At 37.9% G+C, this 9090-nt stretch overlaps 1 protein-coding gene across 1 annotated transcript in view; it reads left to right on the forward strand.

Moving 5' to 3' along the window:
• The window catches only part of Btaf1 (B-TFIID TATA-box binding protein associated factor 1), a 90576-nt gene that overhangs the window by 55215 nt on the left and 26271 nt on the right, over positions 1-9090 (forward strand). The window contains exons 20-24 of the mRNA XM_005352181.2: positions 1413-1839; positions 2718-2908; positions 5535-5688; positions 6051-6160; positions 7152-7353. Of these exons, the coding sequence (XP_005352238.1) occupies positions 1413-1839; positions 2718-2908; positions 5535-5688; positions 6051-6160; positions 7152-7353 (1084 nt within the window). The remainder of the gene's footprint in view (positions 1-1412; positions 1840-2717; positions 2909-5534; positions 5689-6050; positions 6161-7151; positions 7354-9090) is intronic.

Here is a 9090-nt window from a genome sequence, read left to right on the forward strand (position 1 = left end):
AAATATAGGTTCTTGGCCGGGCAGTGGTGGTGCATGCCTTTAATCCCAGCAGAGACAGGTGGAGGCAGAGACAGACGGATCTCTGAGTTCTAGGCCAGCCTAATCTATAAGAACAAGTTCCAGGACAGGCTCCAAAGCTATAGAGAAACCCTATCATGAAAAACAAACAAGCAAAGAAAAGATAGATTCTTTGTAGAAATGGTGGCAAATACCTACAGTCCCAGCATGCAGGAGGATGACGTTGTGCTACTTGATGAAACTGTTCCTGTAACCAAAATAGAAGCAAAAACTCAATACCCATGAAAAGTTTTGCTTTTCAATGTTTACTTGTTTTGTGATCAGTAATTATCAGGCTGTTACCTATTTATGAAAGCTCTTAAATGTGCTTACCCGGCAAAGATGGCCAACCCACTTACTTACTTACTTATTTACTCATTTGTTTATTTGTTTATGGGTGTGTTTTGTTTTGTTTTGTTTGGAATAACATTTCTCTCTGTAATCTTGGCTGTTCTGGAACTTGCTTTGTGCAACCATACTGGTCTTGAACTCCACCTGGTTTTGCCTCCTGAGTGCTGGGGTTAAAGGTGTGAGCTCCCACTGCCTGGACTATTTTTGTTATATAAGCCTTTACACAATCTTAATGTGCATAAAATTTCAGAGCAACATTACTTATAATATTCAGAAGATAGGAGGAACCCAAATATTAATCAACTGAATGGATAAGTGAAATGTAGGATAGAAAAGTTATATATGAAAGTTAAATATTGTTTGACAGAAAATATCATTACATGGTACAGCATAGATGGACCTGAAGAACATTACTTATATTGAGATTTCATACATATGGAATAGCCAAAATAAACCTATTTTTATAAGAGGGAAATAGGTTCCATAATACTGGGGAAATGAGGAGTAATTGCTAATAGGTAAGAGTTTTCTTTTGGGATTGATAAAAATGTTTTCACTGTCGTGAGCCATAGTTCTTAAAACCACTGAATTATTTACTTCACATGAGTTAACATACGGTACAGGAATTATATCTTAATAAAATTAAAATGATGAAGAACAGTCTTTTAATGTACTCTGTCACAATGGTATTGGGCCTTCTACAGTGGTCACTGCATCTGTTCGCTGTTGTTTCTGGAGTAGAGAAGTAGTTTGTAAATTTTTGATATTCCTCAAACTAACAGTTTGCCTATAGCTTTCATATTTTACCAGTTAGGGGAAATTTGATATATTTAATAGTAATTTTATTTCTCTTAAGAGACTGTCCCTTTTCTTAAGCTTATTCAATATTACAGCAAATCTTGATGCTATGGGAGACAAGTGAAAGAGAAAACTGCCATTTATGATTTTGAGTCTACCTGGAGTTGTTGTAATTAATGATTTTTCATTTTTCTTTTTTTTATTAGGTAACTACTGTTTTTAATGAAGTCACATCAACTTTTGATCTAAATCCTCAAGTGTTACAGCAGTTAGATAGTAAACGCCATCAGGTCCAAATGACAGTTGCAGAGACGAACCAAGAGTGGCAAGTGTTGCAGTTGAGAGTGCATACTTTTGCTGCATGTGCAGTTGTGAGCTTGCAGCAACTTCCGGAGAAGTTAAATCCTATCATAAAACCACTAATGGAAACAATTAAAAAAGAAGAGAATACGCTAGTACAGAACTATGCTGCTCAGTGCATAGCTAAGCTTCTTCAGCAGTGTACAGCAAGGACACCATGTCCTAATTCAAAAATTATTAAAAACCTCTGTAGCTCTCTTTGTGTGGACCCATACCTCACTCCCTGTGTAACATGTCCAGTACCAACACAGAGTGGCCAGGAAAATTCTAAAGGTATATATCTAAACCTTTATTTGCACAGAGAAGGAATTGACCATTTAAGTTTGTTTTACCATTAAATTATAGTTATAATTTAAGCATAAATGGAGTTCCTTTTAGAGCCTACTCCCCATTTCCTATTCTCCATGAACAAATTTATAAGTTGTCTTATAAATATGTGTATTTGCCAGTCAATCAGCCCTCTTACATGCAAATTAGCTGTACATATAAGAAGTGATGTAAGTCAGCTGAAGCCCGTGTTCATCCTTCCTTAATCTTTAAAGTCATTGTATGGCTTCTTATAAATAGGCTAGAAAACTAGTTAAATCAAATGTTAATAATTTGGTTCCTTAATTTAGTGCCATGATATGATGTAAGTGAAGTCTGTTTAATAATGCCAAATGAGCAAGTTTTCTATTGTCATGTAGAAAATTTATATGGAAAACCACTCTTTCATTAAGATGATATCAGAAATAAGACTAACACTGGTGTAGTCATGTGACTGGGTCTTATGATTTTTTAATCAGTAAGATTTTAGAAAACCTAAATTTTACACAATGTAATAGACTTACAACTTTAAAAACAAATGAGAAGGAAGAAAGTTCTGTACTTGTCCTGGAACTCAATCTGTAGACCAGGGTGACCTCAAACTCACAGAGATCGGCCTGCCTCTTGTATCCTGATTGCTGGGATTAAAGACGTACACCACCACCGCCTAGCTTCAATATAAATTTTAATTCAAGTAGACAACTTTGTTACCATTTCATTGTCTAATAACAACATCCTCTATAAAAATTGAGGTCTTGTTCAGTTTAAAATTACATTATGTCTCTTTAGGAGCAGGAAGCATTTTCTCATCTATATTTTGATTAAATGGCTATTTTCTTTATTAGGCTCCAACTCAGAAAAAGATGGGATGCACCATACTGTCACCAAACACAGAGGTATCATTACACTCTATCGGCATCAGAAAGCAGCTTTTGCTATCACAAGCAGGCGAGGTCCTATCCCCAAAGCAATCAAAGCTCAGATTGCAGAGCTGCCTGCGGGGAGTAGTGGGAATGTCCTGGTTGAACTTGATGAGGTAAATGGTTTTTTTTTTCTCCTTTTCTGAATGCTTGTACTCTTTAAATATTTAGTTTCTAGATGAAGAACCAAGTTGTCTTATTAGCTGTCAGAATTGTATTTTTGTGCTTACAAGTGAATTGATAGCTTTTTGAAGCACGATTAATAAAAACTCAGAGTTAGAAACTGGGGTTCGACTTGAAGATCTGAAAAGCAAAGCAATTAGCCACTGGCTCTCACCGTGACCTCAGTCCAAAATGGTGATCCTGCCTCCAGGAATCTCAGAATGAGACTGAGAGCTGTCTCCTCCTGTTTTTTAATCCTCTTGGGCTGGGATTAAAGGCATGCACCACCCGGTTTCTATGGCAATTAGTGTGGCTACTAGGATTAAAGGTGCGTGTTGTGGGTACTGGAATTAAAGGTGTGTGTCATTGCTGGCTGGTCTGTAAGTCTGGCCAGTGTGGCTGTTTTACTTTCCTGATCTCCAGGAAAGCTTTGTTTATTAAAATACAAGTGAAATGCCACTACATCTTTTTAAAGTATTTTAGCAATATTACCAGAAAATTTAATTTAATTTTTAAATTTCTTATTTCTCTTCTAATTTATACTAACTTAGCTTGCTTGGTAGCTACCCTTTTTTATTGTAGGTACATAAACTATTCATAAATGTAAGCCAACTCACACTCAGAGCCTTGGCTGCAAAGATCATATTAAATGGCAGTGGCGACTAATCTTTCTTTATCCTATCAGTGCCAAGAATTCCTAGTGATATTCTGAGAAAATTTTTATATTAACACCTACCGTTAGTCAACCAGGTTTTATATTAGATGTGTTTTCCCAGGGTAAGGAACAAAATCTAATTTTCCTATAAACAGCTAGTCGCTTCACTATGAAATACTTTCATCTCTGATTATAATGGCATATCAGTATAATGACATCTGCTCTAAAGATGCTTCCTATTTGTAATGATTTATATGAATTTTCCATCCTATTCTGTTATAAACTACTGAAAATTATCCTCTGTGTGTGTTTATGCATCTATCTCATGTATTTCAGGCTGACTGAAAACATAATGATATAGCCAGGGATGACATTGAACACCTCATCCTCCTGCACGCACTTCCCAAGTGCAACCACACTTGGTCTATTTGTCTAGTCAGTACTGGGGATGAAACTAAGGGCCTTATGCATGCTGGGCAAGCACTAGGCTAACTGAACAACATCCCTGGCCTATAACCAGTATTTCAGAAAGGTCTTTAGGCTGGGTGTGGTGGTAAATACCTGTAATGAATGAACAAGAGTGAAGATAGTATTGCAGGGCAGGGAATGTAGGCAAATGCTTTGCACTCTCTAAGTCATAGCCACAGCCCTTACAGTAACATATTAGCAGTAGGGCGACTGTCCCGTTCTTTTGATTGTAAAACTTGGACACCACAGTAAACTGTTAGTACTAAAAAGATTGTTTTCGTAAAATGGGGGCCGTGGATAAGTTTCAGATTAAAATCAGTATCCTACTGTTTCTTCTGAAACATTTTACAAATCTATTTCACTGATTATCTCTTTCCATTATTTTCATGATTTGAAACTTACAGCTCTTTCTTTTTCTTTTTCTTTTTCCTTTTTGGTTTTACTGAGATAGAGTTTCTCCTTATAATAGTTCCAGTTGTCCTTGAGGTCCCTTTGTAAATCATCCGGACTTAGAGCTCTCAGAGATCCACCTGCCTCTGCCTTCTGAGTGCTGGGATTGAAGGTGTGCGGCACCACCACCTGACTTCCTTTTGTCCTTTTTGGTGTGGTCCAGGCCAGCCTCAAGCTCTTAGTTAACCTCAGCCTCCTGAGTGTGCCACCGTGCTCTGCATATCTTTTCCACTTTAATTTAAAACTCTGTATTCTTTGAGAGAAGCCAGTTTTATGACTAAATAAATAAAAAAGTATAACCCTTGGGATTAGCAAAAACATGTCCATCTCCCTGGATGATTTTAAATAAGAAGCTGGGCAGTGGTGGTACACGCCTCAGGAGGCAGAGGCAGGTGGATCTCTGAGTTTGAGGCCATCCTGGTCTACAGAGCGAGTTCCAGAACAGGCACCAAAGCTACACAGAAAAACCGTGTCTCTGAAAATTAAAAAAAAAAAAAAAGAATAGATGGTTTTGGGTGGGCACATATCTGTAATCACAACACACTAAGGAGGCAGAGATGGGTGGATCTCTTGAATTTGAGGTCATCCTGGTCTACAAGTGAGTTCCAGGACAGCCAGGGGCCACACAAACCCTGTGTGGGGTGGGGTGGGGTGGGAGGAGGAAAATAGATGGTTTCATCTCTGAGACTGCTGTTTCTTTGGGGCAAGGAACACTAAAAAAATGTCACTGGTGACTATCTCTAGAAGTCATGTGTCCTTTTATTTTTTATTTTATTCCTATTTTAAACAATAACATTAAAAAAATCCAGTTATGAGTTTTAGGCCCGCATGGAGCCAATTATTGGAAGGTGCTTGTAATGCTCCTAAGTACCATCTAGTAACTGCTCCATTGACTAGCAGCAGTATTCTCGGTGTTTAGAGGGTGACTTTGAAATCCTTTTGATTAAAATTTTAACGCATAATGCTTTTTTTCTAAAATTCTTCTTTGAACTAACATTGGGCTATAGGGTCAGAAGCCTTTCCTGGTACAGCGGAGAGGAGCTGAATTTGCGTTAACAACTATAGTGAAGCATTTTGGTGCTGAAATGGCAGTGAAGTTGCCACATCTTTGGGATGCTATGGTTGGCCCATTGAAGGCTATGATTGACCTAAATAATTTCGGTATGTGTTCATTTTAATCAGTTCTGGTTTTTCAGTATATTTTATATATCCTTTTAAAAGAAATGTGTTTATCTCTATCTTAAACCAGTAGGTAAGTTTTAAAATGGAAGACTTGTGACTTTCATGTTATTCTATATGCTTTCCCCTTTTATATATTTAACAATAGATTTGGAAGTGGATTATTATCTTAAATCTGTTTGGTTGCTATAAGTGCAACTTATAGCACTTAAAGTCACTTTATTTTTCATACAAAAAGCTTTGTTGACACTTGCATACATACTAGCTCAGAAGGTACTAATATTTTTTGTGGTCTCTAGATTTTGAAAATTATTTTAAAAGTGATATAACTTTTATTTGAACAGATGGAAAGTCCCTCCTGGAAAGAGGTGATGGTCCTGCTCAAGAATTGGTAAATTCCCTGCAGGTTTTTGAAATAGCAGCAGCTTCGATGGATTCTGCGCTTCATTCCTTGGTAATTAATGTGTGTGGTGCTTCTTCAGATGAAACAGATGGTCATGTTAGATAACAACACTTGAAAATACAAGTTCCTCCTTGAAAAATACCAGTTAGTCCTTTTGCATTAACGGAATTAAAAAAAAATACAGTGTAACTAGATTCTTCCTTATTGGTACAGGGGTGATAGAAAACCCAATTTGGAAACTCAAGCATTGTGGAAAGGGTTCTAAAGAAAAGGTGAAGAGCAAAGAGAAAGAAAATTGTAGGCTGTAGAGACCAATAGTAGGTAGAGCTCCACGCAAGGAAGAGCTCAGGCAGAGGGATGCCTTTTCAGGATAAGCAGGTGATCATGTTCTAAGATACAGCTGGTCACTGGTGTGAGGCTTTGGCTTTGGCTTGATTTTTACTATTACACTTCTACCAGAAGAGTTTGCAGAGGGAAGAGGAGAGTAAAAAATTACTTGGTTAAAAAAAAAAAAAATCTTTCCATATATCTACATTGGGGAGGCTCTTTGCAATTTTTTGTATTGTAACAGTTTTAGCTTTACTTTTCTATAACTGTAACATTAAAATAAGTTTTATAAAAGTGAATCTGGGCGATAGCAGTTAAGAATAAAAGTATGTCCTTTTACTTATTACAAATTTCTGATAGGTCCTACTGGCCATGTCTATTTCCCAGTTTATTGGGACATTCGGTAGAAATCTGTCTACAGAAATTTGAGGCCAGCCTGAACAACAGCAAGTCCCCATCTTGAAGAAAGCTCTCCCCATCTTCTTATATTAATAAAGAAAGAATTCCATCTTTATCCACCCTGTACTCAACTGAAATGTGAGGCTGGCCTCACTATTGAACAGTTGCTTGGCTATCATAATGTTCTATGCAGTGGACATTTAAGATGAGATGCTGTTGCGATCATAATGCTGGCACCTAGAACAAAATCAGGAACGCCAAACTCTGTAATTATTCCCTAATAAGTATTGTAATTGCTGTTCTGTTTCTGTTTCAGCTGGTCCAGCATTTGCCTCATTTGTACATGTGCCTTCAGTACCCCAGCACTGCAGTGAGGCACATGGCAGCTCGCTGCATAGGTGTCATGAGCAAAATAGCTACCATGGAAACAATGAACATTTTTTTAGAGAAGGTACTCCCATGGCTGGGAGCAATTGATGACAATGTCAAACAAGAAGGTGCAATTGAAGCACTTGCCTGTATCCTTTATTTTGCCGAACTTGAAAAATTTTATTCATATTGAAGATTAACTCAAAGGTTTACTCATTTTAAAATATACTAAATCTCATTTATTACAAAATGACAACTTTCTACATTTTATTTTGAAGTATTTTACATTTTATTGTGATTTATTATGATTATGTTTTATTATTAAAATTTCATATAAAATTAAAAAATTGCTTCAGATGGGTAGCTTTTTAATAAGCATAGCGACTTTATGTAATTTTAAACTAGTAACTGATCTATTTGTCTTATGTTTCAATAGTAATAATTAAATACTAGGTCGGTTATATTTACCTTAAATGTATGTTTCCAAACTATGTTCTTTTTTTTTTTTTAGGGGAATATGATTAAAATAGTAAGATAATTCAGCTGGTTTCTCTTGATCATGTAAACTTTTGCTTTATACTGAAATATACTAAATCTAGAGATGTACTGCAAGCTCTTTTTAAGGACACAGCAGCCATTGTTTGATTCAGAATCTGTCAGCCCCATGTGTCAAAGCAAGAAAGGTGGATAAGGCCGGATCAGTAGAAACCTGGTTCAGAATTTTCATAGCCACAGGATTAGGTGCAGTCTATGCAGGCCATGATTCTTATGCTACTGGTGGAATCGGAATTAATCTTAGTGTGGCACTGAATTGTACTCCCTACTTTTAGTGTGATTCTGTTATTCTGAATGGATATCCTAGGGACATATTTAGTAAGTTCTTAATAAAATTTTCTCCATTTACCTTCAGACAAAACCATATTTTTATACACACACACACACACACACACAAATGCTGGAGAGATTGCTCAGTGACCGCCTGGCTGACCCAGAAGTCAGTTTTTAAGAATGTGAAGTTTGTTGATGATACCAGTGATTAAGCCAGGAGTGGTTGTGCATGCCTAAAAATTGAGGAGGTTGGGATAGGATAGCTACCAGTTTGAGATCAAGTAGGGATTTTGTGAATTCATGAGTGCAGTAGACATCATCCAGCAAGCAGAATTTTGGGCTACCGACAGTCTTGCCAAGATACTTGTGCAATAATGGCATGATGATGGTTATGGGTGCGACCAAATACCTTTTTTTTTTAACATACCAATCCCAGTTCTCCTCTTTCTGCTCCCCCTTCCTCCTGTCTGCTCATCAGAGAGATTAAGACCCACCCCCCCACCCGGAAGTGAGCCAGGACTGTTCCATCCCCTCATTGAGGCAGGGCCGAGGAAATTGTGTGTCATATCTGCACCTCCCCCCTCCCGTCCCCTACCCTTGGTACCTAGACTGAGCATGGTATCTCTCCATAGAGAATGGGCTCTACAAAGTCAGTTGATGCCTTAGAGTTATATCCTGGTCCCACTGCCAGGAGCACAAGCCACACCGTTGTCACATGGTGATGTGGGACTCCCCTCTGTATGCTGTGAATACCATTGGTTAATAAAGAAACTGTACAGAGCAGACTAGAGGTATGCAGGGAAAACTAAACTGAATGCTGGGAGAAGAGAGAGCCGAGTAGGGCACTGAACCTTGCCGGTAAGCCACAGCCATGTGGCCATCCGCAGATTAATAGAAGTGGGTTAAGTTAAGATGTAAGAGTTAGCCAACAGGTTGGGCGGGTGGCACACATCTTTAATCCCAGCACCCAGGAGGCAGAGGCAGGCGGATCTCTGTGAGTTCGAGGCCAGCCTGGTCTACAAGAGCTAGCTCCAGGACAGGCTCCAAAGCTACAGAGA

This window comes from Microtus ochrogaster, chromosome 8 (genome assembly GCF_000317375.1).
Source record: "Microtus ochrogaster isolate Prairie Vole_2 chromosome 8, MicOch1.0, whole genome shotgun sequence".
NCBI classification, from domain to species: Eukaryota; Metazoa; Chordata; class Mammalia; order Rodentia; family Cricetidae; genus Microtus; species Microtus ochrogaster.